At 45.0% G+C, this 18,747-nt stretch overlaps 1 protein-coding gene across 1 annotated transcript in view; it reads right to left on the minus strand.

Moving 5' to 3' along the window:
* ULK4 (unc-51 like kinase 4) overlaps positions 1 to 18,747 on the minus strand; it is a 1,180,200-nt gene that overhangs the window by 760,713 nt on the left and 400,740 nt on the right. The window contains exon 19 of the mRNA XM_029589702.1: positions 12,572 to 12,655. Within this exon, the coding sequence (XP_029445562.1) occupies positions 12,572 to 12,655 (84 nt within the window). The remainder of the gene's footprint in view (positions 1 to 12,571; positions 12,656 to 18,747) is intronic.

The raw sequence follows: 18,747 nt of genomic DNA on the forward strand, positions 1-18,747 counted from the left end.
ACATCCATGTGGTTGATGGGATAAACAGAATATTCGTGGTTCAATCATTTCAAATTCCCACAAATAATTATTTATGAGTGTGGAGTTTTGGAGAAAAAATTGTGAATATGTATGTGTATGTTTGGTATGTATGTGTATGAATGAGCAATGATTTTAATGGAAGTGAGGGAACTTTCCTTCCGCCTCCCCCCACCTTCCCCTCCCTTCCCCTACCTAACCCCCCCCCCCCCCCCAGCCCTATCTAACCCCCCCTACCTTTATCGCAAAAGTTACACCTGCCCGAAGCAGGCATAACTCGCGCCCGCCGGTGGCCCGCTGGTGCGCCATCACCCAACCCGGGGGCTGGTCCGGAGGCCTCGGCCACGCCCCCGGAACGCCCCCAGGCCGGCACCACGCCCCCGGAACGCCCCCCGGAATGCCCTGAACGTCGCGCCGCCCCCTGATCCCCCCCCCCCCGGCTCGGCGCACGCAGGGGAGGGGGGTTTAAGGGTTACGTGCGTAACTTATGCGCGTAACCCTTTTAAAATCCGCCCCAAAATGTTTGAAAAACTTTACTGACCCTACTGCAAAGCTGAATATTGTGAAAAACGTTTTCTGATACAAAACAGCACGAGTTCCACAACCTCGAGACAAAAGCGGAAAAAAAAAGAGACTGAGGGACTCTGCCTAGGGGGCAGTGTGATGACTACAGCTGCACATGCTCAATGGGGCATGCTGAAAGCTCTAGAATATTTGAGATCAAAGTTCTGTGCCGGACTCCATCCAATCATGTCACCCATATGTGAGGACTACCATCCTGCTTGTCCTAGAAGAAAATATATTTTCCAAAATGCCAGAAAGCATACAATGCTTACAGCTCCATGGAAAAAGAGAGACCGAAGAGGAACCTCGCATGGACAAGTGGTTTCGGGAATGCCGAGCATGCTCAGTGTGCCAAGTCAAAGTTATAGAAACTTTGACATAAGTTTTCAGTGTCAGGGATCCATCTGATGATGTCACCTATATATGAGGACTACCATCCTGCTTGTCTTTGGAGAATTTGGGTTGCTCTTCCCTAAGTGCATCACTTTGCACTTGCCCACATTAAATGTCATCTGCCATTTGGATGCCCAGTATCCCAGTCTTGCAAGGTCCTCCTCCAAGATACGCGCGTAGCCACGCGTATCTTATAAAATCCTGGGTCGGCGCGCGCAAGGGGGTGCACATTTGTGCAACCTGCGCGCGCCGAGCCCAGCGCGCGCTGCCTGTTCCCTCCGAGGCCGCTCCGATTTCGGAGTGGCCTCGGAGGGAACTTTCCTTCGCCCTCCCCCCACCTTCCCCTCCCTTCCCCTACCTAACGCACCCTCCCAGCCCTATCTAAACCCCCCCTTACCTTTATTCCACAATTTACGCCTGCGAAAAGCAGACGTAAATATGCGCGCGTCGGCCGGCTGCCCCGCTCCGTATTCCAGTCCCGGGGGCTGGTCCGGAGGCCGCGGCCACGCCCCCGGGCCGAAACCACGCCCGTGTCGCCGCCCCCAAAACGCCGTGTCATGCCCCCGAAACGCCGCGTTGTTCGGCCACGCCCCCGACATGCCCCTTCCCGCCCCTTTTAAAAAACCCCGGGACTTACGCGCGTCCCGGGGCTCTGCGCGTGCCAGCGGCCTATGCAATAGGCGCGCCAGCGCGCGAGGGCCCTGCATGCGTAAATCCGCCCGGATTTACACGCGCAGGGCATTTAAAATCCGCCCCTCGTTGTTCCCATCTCTAGGTCATTTATAAATGTTAAAAATCAGCAGTCCTAGTTCAGATCTCCATTATTCACCTTTTTCAATTAGCATATCATTTGCAGCCCATTAATTGCTCTCCTCCTCCTTTCTATCTGCCATCTTGGTGTCTGCTGACTTCATCTTATCTTTGTCATTTTTAATGATTTTTGTAGCCAGAGTCTGCACGTTTGCACAAAACAAATGAACAGCAAGCAGGAGTGGGCAGCTCACTGTACAGTCCAGCAACAATAGAAGAAAATTAACCTGGTGCTGAAAAACAGCTATCAAATCAGCATTGATAGACATCCAAAGAGTTACCTATTGAGCCTGCAGTTCAAAATTCTGTACACTGAACACCATCCTCTAGTAAGTAATCTGAAGGGGAGGCTATGCAATCCTTGAAAATTGGGATCACAGAAGCAGATTAAGACTCCACATGGGCAATGGTATCCACAAGGGGGGGACAAAGATGCTTCATCCCTTTTAAGAATCAGGCCAGAACCAGATAGGCCGACAAGGGTTCACCATTCACATGACCTCGGAAACAGGCAAAAGCACCAACTGTACCTTCAAGGCATTAATGGCCAAGCCCTTAAACAACCAATCCTGCAAAAAATCCAAACTGAGTTGGATTTTAACTGAACGAGGATGAACCCCTCATTCCTCACACCAACCTTCAAACACTCACTAAACGTGAACATAGGATAGGGAAGTAAATAATTTTCATGTTCGAAGCAAGGTAGAAATCACAGCAGTGGACTATCCATGCTTCGGTAACTGAGCTCTCTCATGGGCTGCACAGTAAGACAAAAAGTCAAGTTATATCTTCGAAAAAAACAGGCTCCTGCTGTAGCAGATCCCTGTGGACCAGTAACTAGAGAGGAGATTCCACCAGAAACCTCCACAGATCTGCAAACCACAGCCTCCTGGGCCAATCTGGCGCCACCAGAAGCACCATCCCTGTGGGTCTCTTAAACTTCTGAAACATTCTGACCAACATGGGCAATGGGAAAAAGGCATATTGAAGGTAGCCTTCTGGCCATTCCTGCACAAGGGTATCAATGCCTGAAAACTTCAAATCTCTCCTGCAACTGAATACTCGAGGAACTGAACAAGGATGAATGTCTAATTCCTCACACCAAGCCTCAAACGCTCACCAAACGTGAACACAGGATAGGGAAGTAAATAACTTTCACGCTCAAAGCAAGGTGGAAATCACAGCAGTGGACTATCCATACTTCAGTAACTGAGTCCTCTCAAGGGCCACACCTTAAAACAAAACGTCAAGTTATGTCTTCGAGAAAAACAGGCCCCTGCCGTAGCAGATCCCTGTGGACCAGTAATTGGAGAGGAGATTCTACCAGAAACCTCCACAGATCTGCATACCTCAGCCTCCTGGGCCAATCTGGCACCACCAGAAGCGCCATCCTCGTGTGTCTCTTAAACCTCTGAATCATTCAGCCAAACCTAGGCAATGGGGAAAAGGCATATAGAAGCTTGCCTTCTGGCCACTCCTGCACAAGGGTATCAATGCCCAAAAACTTCAGATCTCTCCTGCAACTGAATACGCATTATGATGTCACGCATTATGATGTCACCAGCAAGCCTAGAAATGGGAAGTCTCAGCGGCCCACTATGAGCTGGAACACATTATCATATAATTCCCATTCTCCTGGATTCAGACTCTGACTGCTGAGAAAATCGGCTCTTCCATTGTCTTTTTCTACAATGGTGAGGCTGAGCTTTCCTGAAGATGTACTTCCAGCCATTCCATGAGTTGGGCTATTTCCTGCAACACTTGCTGGCTCTTGGATCCTCCCAATTGATGATATAAGCCAACATCCTCCGGACCACTTGACTCTGCAAGCAGTCGACAAATCGCAAGCATACCGACCGAATAGTACTGGCTTCCAGCTGATTGATGCTCCAGAATTACTCCTCTGTACTCCAGCACCTGTGTGTTGTCAACTCCTGATGGTGAGCCCGCCAACCCTGGAGGCTCGCATCCATCATGAGTAGTAGCCAGTCTGATGTTCGTAGGGGAATGCCCTTTGTTAGATGATCCACTTGCGATTATACTACAGTTGGATGCTGATCTCCACCAGTAACTGAATCTGTGTCAAGTAGTCCTGAGATTGTGGACTCCAACATACAAGCAATGTGCGCTGAAGAGGACACATATGCGCCCTTGCCCATGGAACTACTTCTAGGGTGGCTGCCATCAACCCATGTATCTGTGGATAAGACCATACCGCCAGGCGTATTGTTTTTGTCGATAGTTGCACCTGTGCTATCAGTGTCTGAATGCAGACCTCCAGCTAGAACACCCTGTCTTGCTTCATGTTGAAAATAAACACCGAGATACTTCAGTGTCTGGGATGGCTGCAGATTACTCTTGGTCAAGTTCACCATCCAACCTAGTTCCTATAACAAGGAGATCACCTTGCATGAGGCCTGAAGACTCTCTTTCATGGCTCTTGGCCTGAATTAGCCAATTGTCTAAGTACGGTTAGACCAGAATGCCATTCTTTCTTAACACTGCCACTACCACCACCATGACCTTAGAGAAGGTTTCTGTGTGTGGTGGCCAAACCGAAAGGTAGCACTCAAAAAACTGATAATGTCGCCTCAAAATAGCAAAATACAGAAAATCGTTGATGCTCCAGCCAGATGGAAATAAGCAGATACACCTCTGACAAGCCAGAGACTTAAGAAACTCCCCCAACTGTACTGCCATTATCAGCAAGCATAAGGTTGCCATGCGGGAACGAGTCACTTGCAAACCCGGGAGACTGCCATGAAATACAGGATGGGATGAAAGGAACCCTCCTTCTTGGGTACAATGAAATAATTGGAATATCGGCCTGTATTTTCTTGAGACATGGGCACTAGGATCACGGTCCGAACCTGAGGAGTCTTGATAATGTACACTCCATTGTCTATCTCTTCTGCAGAGAGTTGTAGGGAGACACCATTAAAATGTACCGAGAAACACTGAGAAACTCCATAGCATAGCCATTTCTTATTACCTCCAGACCCACTGGTCTGACATGATCTCGACCCACCTCCAATAAAAAGAGGAGACAAGTGATGCCTTAACTCCTGTTTCTGGAAATGGGTTGCACACCCTCATTGAGGGGGTCGGGGGACACCACCATTCGAGTCCACGCCCCATCTGGGCTGGCTGGGACTAAGGACTGAGACTTACCCAAAGGTCGAGTCCTCTGAGAAGCCAGTCCTCTGTAGGGTCAAAAACATTTGAAAACCCCTAACATGACCTCTCGCACTGAACGAGCGCAATCCCAGCTTTTAATTCTCTGGTAAGCGAGGAACCTCAGGCTCACCCCACTTATTGATCTTTATTTTAACTCACTCCCAAATTAGAGTGATCCTTTAAAAGACCATTTTGTAAGGTCAGACTTTGAAATTGTATCAGCGCCAATTCATCATCCATAAATGACGCTCAACCCTGCTTAGCTTCCGAGATCAGACGAGATCGGGCACATCCAGGGTGGTGTAGCTGTAGGGCACTGCCCTGGAATTCAAACCGGACTCATCACTTCCTGAGAAAGAGAAAGCAAGAGAGATCCACCAGGGAGCAGCAAGAGCCCATCTGCAATTCACTGCTACCGCCTCAAGGCCTCTTTAAGGATAGCCTCAATTCTCCTATCCTGCGCCTCCTTCAAACCACTCCCTCTTCCTTCAGGGATAGTCATCTGCTTGGTGAGGGCACACACCAGTGCATCTACCTTCAGAAAGTGCAACTGTTCTCTTTCTACCAGATCCAGGGGGTACAGCACTACCAAGGCTCATACCCCTTTAAAATTTGCTTCGGAGTGCTCCATTCAAGATCAATCAATTCTTGAATAGCATGCATAATGCTCTACAAGTAATCTAAATGGGATTCTTCTTTGGCTCAGACATGGAATCAGCACCCAGCACCCCCAGCATCTTCAATGCTGGGACATCCGAGCCAGAAACTCATCTTTATGAAGGACACATTGTTCTATACGGCTCCAACCCTGGAGGAATTTCCCAACCTCCAGGAGTAAGGTCACAGTCATCATTCAGGCCATCTGGGTCCCTATCAGCGAGACCCACAGCAGATGTAGATGTACCCCTGACGCTTACCCACAACACAAAGCGTGCAGTGATCCGCAGTTTGCGATCCTGACCTCTTAGGCCTATCGCGCGGCGACTGAGCAAAACCTGCGAGTGGGGCTTAACTGAAAGGCTACTCAACCTGCCAAGCTGTTTCATGGCAGACATGCACATAGAAAAGAGCATGATCACCCTCCACGGTCCATACCAAAACCAGGAGGCATTGGTTCTGCACCCACTGAGAAGCCTTCACCCGCTGACAAACCAATTAGGGGCGCCCCAATTCCAGGCAAAACCTCTCACAGATCCCCCTCCGGTCCCATTCCTGCATCATACTGGGAAGGGCAGGCTCAGTAAAAGCAGCTGGATATAACTCTCCCTGAGCTTCCAACCAGCACTGACACAAGTTAGGGGAGGCACAAAGCTGAGAAGCCTGAATATGGCAAGGAGCACAAGGATAAACCCCTGCTAGCAGCATGCTCCCAAAGCGTATGACAATTATGCACCCAGCTATGCGGCTGCACAAGCCAGCATGAACAGGGTGCCCAAAAATATGTCTGTCCAATAAGCACACACTATGGGTGCCCAAGATGTAGGTGCCCAATACGCAGTTCAGGTAGGCACACACCAGAGCGCACACCAGGGCATGCAAGCGCGAGCCAATGTCAGACGCTATTTTGCGGCAGATTTGTGCAAAGAAAAGCACATGAATGCTGCTGTGGCCTACCATACGGCGTCTAAGCAAAGCCTGGGCGCGAGGCCTAGCCAGAGGGCTGCTCAACCCGCCAAGCTGCCATGACTCCCCAAGCTCCCTTGGAGACGGGGATGGACATTGTATCGGTGCGCCGAGGCTCGGACACGAAAAGGGAAATGGAAACCCTCACTCCTTTTTTTTTTAATCTTTACCTGAGCTCAGCCCATCCCGGCCAAGTATAGAGTCTGTCTCCGGCTTCGGGGGAAGAGGGCTAATGCCTTCACTGCCGCGCTCGGCTTCCTGCACCCACTAGCTTCTCAGCTAATTCTCTTCTGGCAGCTAAGTCCAAGCGGGAAAACTGGCTATTGGACCAAGGCACTCGATTGAGGGAGGGATCTGCAGCTTTTACCTCAGGAAAACTTGATTGAGGGAGGGAGCATAAGGTATCACCACAGGAGAGCGAAGCATATTAATTTCCTTCTTCTTTTCTCCTTTTTTTTTTTTAAGCAATCTCCAATAGAGAGATGCACATCCACCATCTGCTGGAGACAGAGAATACTGGCGGGCTGATGTTAGTGCAGGGGTGCATATATATATATATACACACACACACCTTGACGTCAGCTTTGCTCCATCTCTATCTGCTGATAGAGGTACATAACCCACTTGTGTAGATTAACCTGTCTGAATGCTAAGAAACAGAGGTTTTACCACACCACACCAGTGACCATCCACAAGAAAATGTGGCTGGTGCAACTTGGAGATCTTGGAATGGGGGCAATTGAGAAGATTTCTGCAGGGGTGGAAAGCCCTTAATTTACTTATTTGGTAAGTCACTGGCCCTCCCACCTCCTCGACAGCTATCCTGTAATTTGCCCTTCAGCAATGGGGTATGCATGACTTGTACTACACAACCTGTATGCAGTTTCACAATTTGTTTCTTACAGATTTGAGTGATTAGTCTGACCTGTTGATTCACTATTTTATTAAAGCTGATATCTCCAATGTAAAATCAATTGATTATTTTCTTCATGATTTCATAGAATATGTTGGTTTTCTGACTTCAAACTTCTAAAGGTCATAGAGAGAGGCTGATGAGGGTAGCAGAAATTATAAAAAGGAATTGGTAGGTTGGTAGAGCAATATACAACTCTCAGTTATATAAGATTCTTTGCAAGCAAACAATCTAGTTTCCATGTAGGTTTTGCACAACACCTATTCTGCTTGCTGTGATGGATGTTATTCATTCTACTTCCGTAATTGTCCTTTTAGATCAGCTTTTTATACCATGGATCATAAGATCCTACTACCAAGTTATAAGCTCTCAGTATCGGCAGCACTTTGCACTATTTTTAAAACATAGGATGTAAAGGGTACAACTGGAGACAGAAGTCTCTGGCCTTGGGAGATTTAGAGCTCCCCAGAGCTCTGTTCCACCTCTAATTTTATTCAATACATATCTTTAACTATTGACCCAAATCATCAGTAGGAAAGGCTTACATTTTATGATGTATGCTGATGATATTCAAATATACTGTGATCTTTGCATACACTGCTAAGAAAAGCTAATTATGTTGAATGAAAATTTGTATGGGGGATAAATTTGGCTAAAAGACACTAAATTGAGTTTGAATAATCTGAAAACTGAGGCCCTGTGTGTAAGGTAGCCCTTGATGCAGTTCCTTGCCCCAGAGATTATGGTAGAGGATGTGTCTATAGTCCCTAAACAAGAAGTGAAGATTTTAGGGGTACTTGTAGATATCCATTTAAGTATGCATTCTCAAATAAATACTTCAGAGAAAATCTCATTTTTCCATCTTTGAAACATCCAGAATATTCACTCATTTCTGAAGAAAGTTGATTAAGCTACAGTAGTCTATGCTTTGGTTACAGCTTCTATAGCGTACTGTAATGCATAATTGGCCCAATTTTAAATGGGTTACGCGCGTGGCCAGGCCTTGCACGCACTTCGTGCATTTTTAGAAGGACTCGGCCATGCGTGTAAATCCAGTTATCCGCCGAAGAGCCGGGCCTCTCCAAAGGGGCGGGCCAGGAATGTGGTCTAGGCGGGAAGCAGTCTGGGACAGCGCCATTAGCCGCTGTCCCGGGGAAGCACATGCCAGCAGTTGGCCGGCACACAGAGTCTACTACTGCTCCAAAGGTGAAAAGGTAAAAAATAAAAAAAATTCTAATAGTTAGGAAAGGGGTAGGAGTCGAGGAGCAGAGGGGAGATGAAAGGAAGGTTAGATAGGATTATAGGGAAGTTCCTTCCCAGCCCGCTCCTTAATTGGAGCGGACTGGGAGGGAACTGGGGAAGCCCTACTCGCATCGCCATGCATTGTTTTGTAAAATTCCCCCTCCCTGCTTGCGCGAGTTGTGGGCCACGTACGAATGTTATAAAATTGGTGCGTCCATGTGCACACGTCAGGAACCGCGCAACTCATGGACGCTCATGCAGGTCTTAAAAGTCACCCCAATATATAAATTTAGTCAGTAGATAAGGTTTCAGCTGACATAATATGCAGCTACCTTGTATCAGGTAGTAAGTTACAGGATCACATTACAATTATACTGAAGGGCCTTATAGCTAGGCTCTCTCTCTCTCTCTCTCTCTCTCCCCCTTCTCTCTCCCCCCCCCCCCCCCCAGTGGTTGTAGGTAGGAAATGCAACAATTGTGGTGTTACCACAAAGTGTGAAAAAGTTATCAAACTCTGTGGTAATACCTGTGCGAAGCGCTAAGATAGCACACTTTGTGATAAATAGGCTATTACCATAAAACACACCCCTCCTTCCTATCACTTTCAATAGTTTGATGAATCCTGGCCTTAGTTTTCTATTAGGCCAATACAGTAAGGAGCAGTAGGAAGAGGTGCATTAGTGCCGGGCTCACCCGCGTTTGCCGCACGCACAGTTCGGATCACCTACCGCTCGATACTGTATTTAAATGGCAAGCAAATGCAAGCCGCGTCCAAGAAGCGTCCGTGAAGCGTTAGGCCCGCGCAATCCATTTTACTGTACAGAGCCTATACAGTATCCTGGGTGCGCTGGTACCTGTCATTTCAAACGTCATTTCAAATGACGTTTGAAATGACAGGTACCAGGAAGTGGATGGTTCTCCTACGCTCGGGCATCGGGGATTGCGAGTCCTCTCTCCCCCCCTCCCGGAGCAAGGAGCAGGGCGAAAATTAAAACAAAAGTGATAAAGTGTAATAAAAGTAAACTTACTGCATGTGAATTTTCTTTGAACAGTCCTCTCTCTCCTCCTCCCGAGGCACGCACCACGGCTCCCCTGCTTCCCGGGGGCAGCCAGCAGCGAAAGCGGCTTCCAGCAGCCCTGCCGGCGAAGGTGAATGAATGTGCACCTGTGCGTGCAATTTGGGCGCTCAAGGCGTGACGTCACAACGTTTGGCATCACGGCGCGTGACGTCGGCATTCGCTAATGCACTGCCTTGAGTGCCCAAATTGCATTCATTCACCTTCGCCGGCGGGAGCTGCTGGAAGCCGCTTTGGCTCCCCTGCCCCCGCCGGCGAAGGTGAATGAATGCAATTTGGGCACTCAAGGCAGTGCATTAGCGAATGCCGACGTCACGCGCCGTGATGCCAAACGTTGTGACGTCACGCCTTGAGCGCCCAAATTGCACGCACAGGCGTGCATTCATTCACTGCCGGCGGGGGCTGCTGGAAGCCACTTTCGCCGCTGGCTCCCTCTGCCTGGATGAATGCACGCCCGACGGCTCCCTCCGCCTGGATGAATGCATGCACGCCAGCGAAGGTGAGTGAATGAATGCACGCCTACCGGCTCCCGCCTGGATGAATGCACGCCCGCCGGCGCGTACGGGCGTGCATTCATTCACTCACCTTCGCCGGCGGGGGCATTCATCCAGGCGTACGGGCGTCCATTCATCCACCTTCGCTGGCGGGGGCTGCTGGAAGCCGCTTTTGCCACCGGCTGCCCCCGGGAGGCAGGGGAGCCACAGTGCGCGCCTCGGGAGGAGGGGAGAGAGGACTGTTCAAAGAAAATTCACATGCAGTAAGTTTACTTTTATTACACTTTATTTACTTTTGTTTTAATGACATGTCGAGCTGATTTTTGCCCTGCGCCTTGCTTCGGGAGGGGGGGATTTTGACCGGAGCCTGCCTATTGCTGTCACACCACACTAACGCCAGGGTAAGGGTCCCGAGGGATGAGGGGGTCGTTTGCCCATGAAATTTCGTCTCTCTGACCTGACGCTCCACACTAACGCAGGGATAAGGGTAGGCGGTAAGTTAGCAGGTTAAACACGCGGCAAAACTGCAGGTTAAAAAGGCGATAGTCGGGGTGCACATTACTGTATGGGAGGGAATAGCTAATCAGAGCGTTTAAATCTCATATACATGCTGCGGGCGGAAAGGGTTACCGATTGATTTAAAGAAGCGGTAAGGATGAGTTAAAAGGGATAGTGAATCGCGGGTTGGACTTACGCGGACAAATTGTGAATTAGAAGCGGGTTAGAAGCAGGGTAACCGCGGCCGCGCTTTACTGTATCGGCCTGTATGTGAGATGAGAACAGAAACTGAGGGATGGTGAAACCTATTCAACAAAGTAAACACCATGATGGTATTTTAAGAAAATATTGTTGTTGTTCTAACATTATTTAATGAATATTAAGTCATGCTTAATGAAGAAATGGGAAAAAGAATGAAAAATTGGGGTAAATGTTTTAGTACATATTTTCTCTCTCCTTTGTTACTTCCTTTCAAGATTGAAGCTTGGACTGCCAAGAATGCTGCTGCTGTGGTGTGGGAAAAAACTGAGGGCAAAGGTGGGATGAGAAATAAAAAGGGGTGAAATATGATGGGAAAGTGGAAAAGAGTTTGCAGACAAAAGGGAATAGAGAGGGAAGTAGAACTTTCAAAAGTGCCTACCAGGTATTTAACAAAATTACTTGGAATGACATGGTTCTATCTGGAATGTCTATAGAGGTCACTCTCATTGTGCAGCTCAAAACGTTTTTTGCACACTGCCTGCTGAATATCAGCAACATTCTTTTACTGAGCATGAAGAAAATTTTAAACACCGATAATCTCCTAATATTGGTCTACTTGTGCACCTCCTGGATTTGACATACTTGAGCACATATTTCTTAATAGCATATCATAACAGCTTCCTGCACACTCATTACCAGCAGCTGAAAAAAGTCCAAAAATGAGTTCAGCAGTGTGTTATTGGACACTTTTAAAGTAAAAAGTTTGCGTTTCTTATATGTGAAGGGTTTTGAGACCAATTTCAATCACCAAGCAATAACAACCTTAAAAACATAGTTTCATCTTCATTTTTTTTTTAACCACCATGTAGAGAATGCTTTTAGCCTTTAGCTTTGCCTTGAGCAGAAGTAATGTCAAGTGGGTTCAAATAAACAGTAAATACCAACCCTTTAGATGACTCTGTTCAGTATTTTTTCAACTCCTGAATAGGAACAATGCATGAGGTCTCTTGATTTTTTTTTTCTTTTTTTCTACAGTCAAGTTTAATTGGAGTTATATTTACATTAAGGTAACAAATGATACATAGCAACATAAGTCTTTCATTTAATAGCTGCAATTCTGCAATCTTGTTGCTTGCGGCTTCAGAATGCCACTTGTGACCCGACAAAGAGCTCTTAAAATTATTCACAACTTTGTACATAAACGTCCTTTATTTCATATTGGTAGTAAAGTAATCCCTCAGCTAACAAATGCCAGTCTTCATATTACAGCCTGGTATGAAACTATTTTTTTTTAAAATAGTCTAATACAAATATAAACCAATTTTCATTTTACTGTCAATTTTTTTAAATCAAGCAAAAATTTATAAAATTGGCATTTAAAACAAAACCCACTTCATTTTTGCATTCTGCTCCTCAGCAGGTCATGCTCTTGTCAGTCATTTAAGTTTAGGCACCCTACTTGGATGACAAGATACTGCACTACTGCAGGCTACAATCCTCCCACAATGCCTTAAGGGTTATTAAGTGTTGAATATCTATTGAGGACAATAAAATATTCTTACCCCTTCCCGAAGGCACCTCATTAGCACTGTGTAAGCAGTGGAGGGAACCACCCAGCATTCTCTGGAGTGCTCTTTTTTTTCCTCCTGTAATGACATGGAAGGTAGAGTAGTGAAGTTAATTGAACAATTGATGTTAACCCTTTCTCTAAGAAGAAACAAAAACAAACAAAAAAAAAAGCCCATAATAGTATCCCCAGAAAACAAAGCATACATCCAGGCTGCCCAATATATTGCACATACAGATAATCATAGCCCCAGAGCAATTCTCAAATATGAAAAAAAAACAGGTTTGAAGGGCGTACAGATTTAGATGGCAGTGAAAGGATGCATACACAAAAACTGCATGCTCAAAACCATACTTGATTATGCTCTAAATGTCATAAAACGATAACATGTTTTACTATAATTATCCAATTAATAATTAACAAACGAAATTAGTCCTTTTATTGCTTGCCAATATGATCAAATACAAAAAATTATTAGACCAAAGGGAAACATAGAACATGATGGCAGATGAAGACTATACAGCCCCATCCACATCTCCTGCTCAGCTTTATAGCCCCTTCATCTCCATCATAGATCCTCTAAGCTTGTCTCATTCTCTGTTGAATTCAGATACTGTCTTTGTCTCCAGCACCTCCACAGGGAAGATGTTCCATGCATTCACCATCCTTTCCATCAAGAAATATTTCCTTAAAATACTCCTGATTCTACACTTATTCTCCCACATCCTATGATCCCCCCCCCCCTTCCAAAGCCTCCTTTCCATTGAAAGAGGCCCACTTCCTGTGCATTTATTCCTTGTAAATATTTAAATATCTTTATCATATCTTCCCTTTCACTCCTTTCCTCCAGGGAATGCAAGTTTAGATCGTTAAATCTGTCCCCATATGCTTTATTATGTAAAGTGTTGACCATTTTAGTAGCTACCCGCTAGACCAACTCCCAAGTAGATTACATCCTTTTAAGAACATAAGAAAATGCCATACTGGGTTAGAACAAGGGTCCATCAAGCCCAGCACCCTGTTTCCAACAGTGGCCAATCCAGGCCATAAGAACCTGGCAAGTACCCAAAAACTAAGTCTATTCCATGTTTCCATTGCTAATGGCAGTGGCTATTCTCTAAGTAAACTTAATAGCAGGTAATGGACTTCTCCTCCAAGAACTTATCCAATCCTTTTTTAAACACAGCAATACTAACTGCACTAACCACATCCTCTGGCAACAAATTCCAGAGTTTAATTGTGCGTTGAGTAAAAAAGAACTTTCTCCGATTAGTTTTAAATGTGCCCAATGCTAACTTCATGGAGTGCCCCCTAGTCTTTCTACTATCCGAAAGAGTAAATAACCGATTCACATCTACCCATTCTAGACCTCTCATGATTTTAAACATCTCTATCATATCCCCCCTCAGCCATCTCTTTTCCAAGCTGAAAAGTCCTAACCTCTTTAGTCTTTCCTCATAGGGGAGTTGTTCCATTCCCCTTATCATTTTGGTAGCCCTTCTCTGTACCTTCTCCATCGCAATTATATCTTTTTTGAGATGTGGCGACCAAGCCGCACATTTTGCTTTCAGAAATTAGCGCCTACCCAAAGGTAGGCGCTAATTTCTTCGGGCACCGGGAAAGTGCACCCTCTGACTTAATATCATGGCGATATTAAGTCGGAGGTCCCGAAAGTTTCCAAAAGTAAAAAAAAAAAAAAATTTGAAGTCGGCCAGTGGCTGTCGGGTCGAAAACCGGATGCTCAATTTTGCCAGCATCCGGTTTTCGAGCCCGTGGCTGTCAGCAGGCTCGAGAACCGACCCCGGCAAAATTGAGCGTTGGCTGTCAAACCCGCTGACAGCCGCCGCTCCGGTCCAAAAGGAGGCGCTAGGGACGTGCTAGTGTCCCTAGCGCCTCCTTTTGCCTGTTTTTACCTCTGGGCCTAATTTGAATAGTGAATCACGCGCACAGGATAGTAGCCTGTGTGCGCGCCGGGAGAGCGGGCTTTCGCCCGCTGACTTTACTGTATTGGCCCAAAAGAGAGTTAGTATAATTAGGGTAGAGATAGTATAATAAAAATAAAAATATACATTACCTTGGTATTAAATCAGAAGTGTAAGATAATTATGCTAACAGCTCTTGGTAGGCTTGTTTAAAAAGCCAAGTTTTAATCCCCTTTTTAAATAATTTGATGTCAGCTTCTAGTCATAATTCCTGCTGAATAGAGTTTCATAGAAGGGGTCCAGCAACAGAGATACGATCTTTCTCTTAAATTATTTAGGTGGGCAATTTTGGGGGAAGGAATTGGTAGCATCCCTATTCCGGTTGATCTGGTGGTTCTTTGGAAGGTGTGGAAGTGAAGTGAAGAGGTTAGCCATTCAATTTTTTCATTGTAGAGGGTTTTGTATATTAGTTATAACATTTTATGCTGGGCCCTGTATTTGACCGGCAGCCAATGAAGTTCTTTTAATATTGGGGTGATATTTTCAGATCTTCTAGTACCTGTCAAGAATCTAGCTGCAGAGTTCTGCAGAAGTTGCAATGGTCTTGTTATATTTGCGGAAAGGCCTAAGAATAGTGAGTTACAGTAGTCTAATCTTGATAAGACAAGTGCCTGTAAGACAGTTCTAAAGTCTTTAGGGAATAGGAGGGTTTTAATCTTTTGAGTATGTTTATTGAAGTAACCATCGCTTATGATTTTTTTAACACAGGATTTCATGGAGAATTCTCAATCTATAAGAATCCCTAGATCACGTACTTCTAGGGAGATGGGGTAGTTTTTGGCCGCTTCTTGAATTTCAAGCTCTTTTGCCTTACTTAATTTAGGGGAGATGCATAGGATTTCAGTTTTTTTAGTATTTAGGGAAAGATTCATTTGGGTTAATACCTTTTCAATGGTGGATTGGTATATGTCCCAGAGCTTTAGAGTTTGGTCAATGGACTTTTGGATCGGTATTAAAATTTGAACATCATCGGCATAGATAAAATGTGTTAGACCGAGGCCTGATAGAATTCTGCTTAAAGGGAGCATATAGATATTAAATAGTGTAGAGGATAGAGAGGATTCTTGGGGCACTCTGATGTTGAGATGGATAGGATGTGACTATCAAGAAATTTTACTTTGAAGGTTCTATTTCTTAGGTAAGAGCTAAACCATTTGAGTGCTAAGTTTTTAATGCCTATTTCATTTAGTCTATCAAGGAGGATATTATGGTTAACTGTATCAAAGGCTGCCGAGATGTCCAGTAAGATCAGGAAGTAAGATTGGCTGTTATCGGTTCTTCTTAGGATGATATCTTGTAGTGAAGTTAAAAGGGTCTCTATACTAAAATAATTTCTAAATCAGAGTTGTGCTGGGTACAAGGTACTATGTTTTTCCAGATAATCTGTTAGTTGATTGTTAATTACTTTCTCAAGAATTTTTGATATAGAAGGTAAATTAGAAATGGGTCTTAGGTTTGAGAGATCATATGAGTTTGCTTGAGATTTTTTTGTGATTGGTTTTACTATTGCTGATTTTAAAGTGAGTGGGACATTAGCTTCGGTTATGGACAAGTTAATTATATCGGCAATAGGTTTAGATACTATATTAGTGATTGTTTTTAATAGTTTAGTTGGGATATGGTCAACTGGGTGGGCAGCTGGGTTCATTTTTTTAATTATACCTTTAATTATATGCTGAAGAACAGTTCTAAAATTATCTACATAACTTGATCTTTATCAGGGTATATTCAGCGTTCTGATCAATATAAAAGTAAAGTTATCCAGCTATCTTTACCCATATAACTTATCTGCTCCCCATACTGCTGAAAATGAATCTCTAAATGTTAACATTTCTCTACAAAAAAAAGCCATTAGCTGTTAATAAATTTTGTTTTGATGTTCTATCCTCCTAAAATCTTGGTAGGTTTATCTGTTGGAATTTTCAACTGACCAATAAACAAAGAGCACTGATGATTAGTGAATAAAGAAAAAGGCATAAGTGTTAGGATTCGGGACACTCACCTGCTCTCATGCAGCAGGAATGCCACCGGATCCAGCTGCCATGCCCGGCCTCCCTGTATGCGCACAGTTACGGGAAGAACCTGAATGGCGCTTCATGATGATATCACCTGCCTACCCTACTTAAGCCTAGGCCCTGCAGTAGTTCCTCACCTCAGCAGCAGGTCTCCTGATGTGCCTTGCTCGTCAGTGCATGTAGCCTGTGTTCCTGTCAATTCTATGTTCTGGTGTTCCTGTGTTTCACACCTGCTTTTGTCCCTTGTCTTGTTCCTGAGACCTTGCCTGGTCCTGTTCCAACCTGTGCCTTTCCAGTCTTGAGTTGTTCTGTCTTGTCTTGTCTCACACTCCCTCAGCTTGACTTTCTGGATTCTGATCTCAGCTCTGGACTCTGATCATCCTTGTCTGTTGCCTGCACTGACCTCTGTCCAGCTTTTGGACTCTTGTTCTCGCCACTGCCCTAGTGACCCACCTAAGACCTGCTGGCCGCCAGAACCTGAGGGATGACCAGTGGAGAAAGTGGCAGGTATAGGCAAAGCTCCTGTCTGTCCCGCTACAGGGTGCATCTGCCAGCTTATGGGGTGGACCTAACAGGTTCATCTGCTAGGCTGCGCCAATCAACCCTTGGCACCAAGGGTTCACTACCTGTCCTAGCGTTACAACAAGGAAAGTAATATCACACACTATTTTTAAAAAATGAAGGCACAGAAAGATGTTTTGTATAAGGGATGTGCATTTATTTGAATGCAAATGAGCCTGCTTTCGTTTTGTATCAAATGAAACAAATTTGTCATACAAAACCCGAAAATATTTGTTCAGATTTCTTTTCAGAAAATAGTGCACACACAGGGTCATTCATCAAATCACATTAGGGCCTTAATGCTAACACCATAGCGCATGCGATAAATAACGCATCGCAAGATGCATATGCAAATTTTGAAAATTGTCAAAGGGGAGGAGTTTGGGCAGAGTTTATGAAAATGAGGGGTGTTTAAAGTTGTGAGCGATAGTGTAACACATTATAACCTGAACCTGGATTTACGATAAATATCACAAATCCCATTTCGGGCAGGAGAGGGGAGAGGAGAGAGCGAGTGGAGTGGAGAGAGAGAGAAAGCCTCTGGGGTGGCACACATATTAGTCAACTATTTATACCACTGTAGCAGGGTCAACTAATAATTCGAGGTGAGGTTTTGGTAGTGGTCTAAGGCTTGGGGAGCAGTTTTAATTGCATAGTCAGATGTAGGAACAGCACAGTACACATTGGTGAAGCTTTGATGTGATTTGGAGTGAGAAAAGGGACACAAAGATGAGATTTTTATAATGTTCTCTCACCCTAGCTTGACAGCAACTAGGTAGAGAGTGCATCAAGCTAGGGCAAGAATATATTGGGACTAATATGAGCACCTTATAAAGAGTCTCTCTCAACAGCCCAAAACAAGAAAATGCCTATACAAAGCACTAAAATAAATTACCCATAATTACCTTTTTTTTTTTTTTTTTTTTTTTTTTTTTATCGTGGGCACTATGCATGCAATATTTATAGCAAAATGATGAATCTAGGCCACAGTTTGCAAATTTTGCACACTATTTACCAAGAACAAATCTGAACAAAAAAATTAAAATATAAGAAAACATTCAAAAAATGATAAAAAACAAAAACAAATGTTTTTGGGTCCTGCACATCCCTATTCTCTATTCACATCGTCAAGGAAAGAACCTTAGTAGTACTAAAACCTTACGGCCTACTTTATTTATGTATTTATTTAATGTTCTTGTTAAGCACTTCCACAGTCTTCAATAAAAAAAACACCCAAAGTGGGGTACTAAACATCCAACAAAAAATACAGTACACTTGATGTTGGCATTCTAGAGGCAGGACGTGTCACCTCTGAGCTCCGGGCAGAACTTTTCCATGAAAAAGAAAAGGAAAGGGGGAGTTTGTTTCCCTCTAACGTTACCTCTGCCGGTTTCTTCACAGCAATCTATTGTGCCCTTTTTACTTTCAGAGTTTTCTGCTTCCTCTCTGAGGCTGGCGTTTCTTGCTACTGGGGTGCAGACAGAAGCCTCTCCTCAGTCCAAAGCCGAGGTATCCCTAGCCCAGTGCAGCAATAGATTCCCCCACAGCCAGAGCTGTCGGTTCTTTCTGGTGCAGGTTCCTCCATTGATGCGACTAATCCTGCTGTTGGAATG

Source organism: Rhinatrema bivittatum, chromosome 2 (genome assembly GCF_901001135.1).
Source record: "Rhinatrema bivittatum chromosome 2, aRhiBiv1.1, whole genome shotgun sequence".
Classification (NCBI taxonomy): Eukaryota; Metazoa; Chordata; class Amphibia; order Gymnophiona; family Rhinatrematidae; genus Rhinatrema; species Rhinatrema bivittatum.